At 61.5% G+C, this 501-nt stretch overlaps 1 protein-coding gene across 1 annotated transcript in view; it reads left to right on the top strand.

Moving 5' to 3' along the window:
- Positions 1-253: 253 nt before the first annotated feature.
- The window catches only part of LOC116852965, a 5387-nt gene continuing 5139 nt past the window's right edge, over positions 254-501 (top strand). The window contains exon 1 of the mRNA XM_032833747.1: positions 254-495. Coding sequence (XP_032689638.1) covers positions 254-495 — 242 coding nt within the window. The remainder of the gene's footprint in view (positions 496-501) is intronic.

Below are 501 nucleotides of genomic sequence, written 5' to 3'. Positions count from 1 at the left end.
GCCTGGGCTGCGAGGATGGGGACCTCTATAAAAAACCACCCCAATCTCAAATTTTGGGCCGCGGCGAGGAGATGGATAGCCGGCGGGTTAGCCGGTCACTAGCGGTCCACCCCGGGGCACCTGGCGAACCCCGGGCGTACCAATCGCCCGACCCCAGCCGAGGGGGCACCGGCTGGGGGGTACGTATTTCCTCCCATTTCTAGAGCCCGCCCTGTACGCCTTCGGGTCACAAGGGGTGGGCAACACAAGAATGATGTCTCTTAAAACAAAACAAACACAAGACGCGGTGGAGGGTGAGGGTGAAGTGGAGGTGGAGGCGTACGCCTCCGTAACATGCAGGCGGAATATGCCCATTGCGGCGCGGACCAACAGCGCTGCGGGATGGACTTCCCGGCCTGAGGCCTTGAGGAAGAGCCAGGAGGCCATTAACGGCCTACCTAGGGAGGAGGATCCTGGGGCGACCTACGGCCCTGAGTTCATCGGGACTTTGACTGGGTCATA

Source organism: Odontomachus brunneus, unplaced genomic scaffold (genome assembly GCF_010583005.1).
Source record: "Odontomachus brunneus isolate Ranch 3 - 2012 unplaced genomic scaffold, Obru_v1 Obru_scaffold_263, whole genome shotgun sequence".
Lineage (NCBI taxonomy): Eukaryota > Metazoa > Arthropoda > Insecta > Hymenoptera > Formicidae > Odontomachus > Odontomachus brunneus.
The sequence above is the reverse complement of the archived record's forward strand: the minus strand, read 5'-3'. Positions and strand labels throughout refer to the sequence as shown.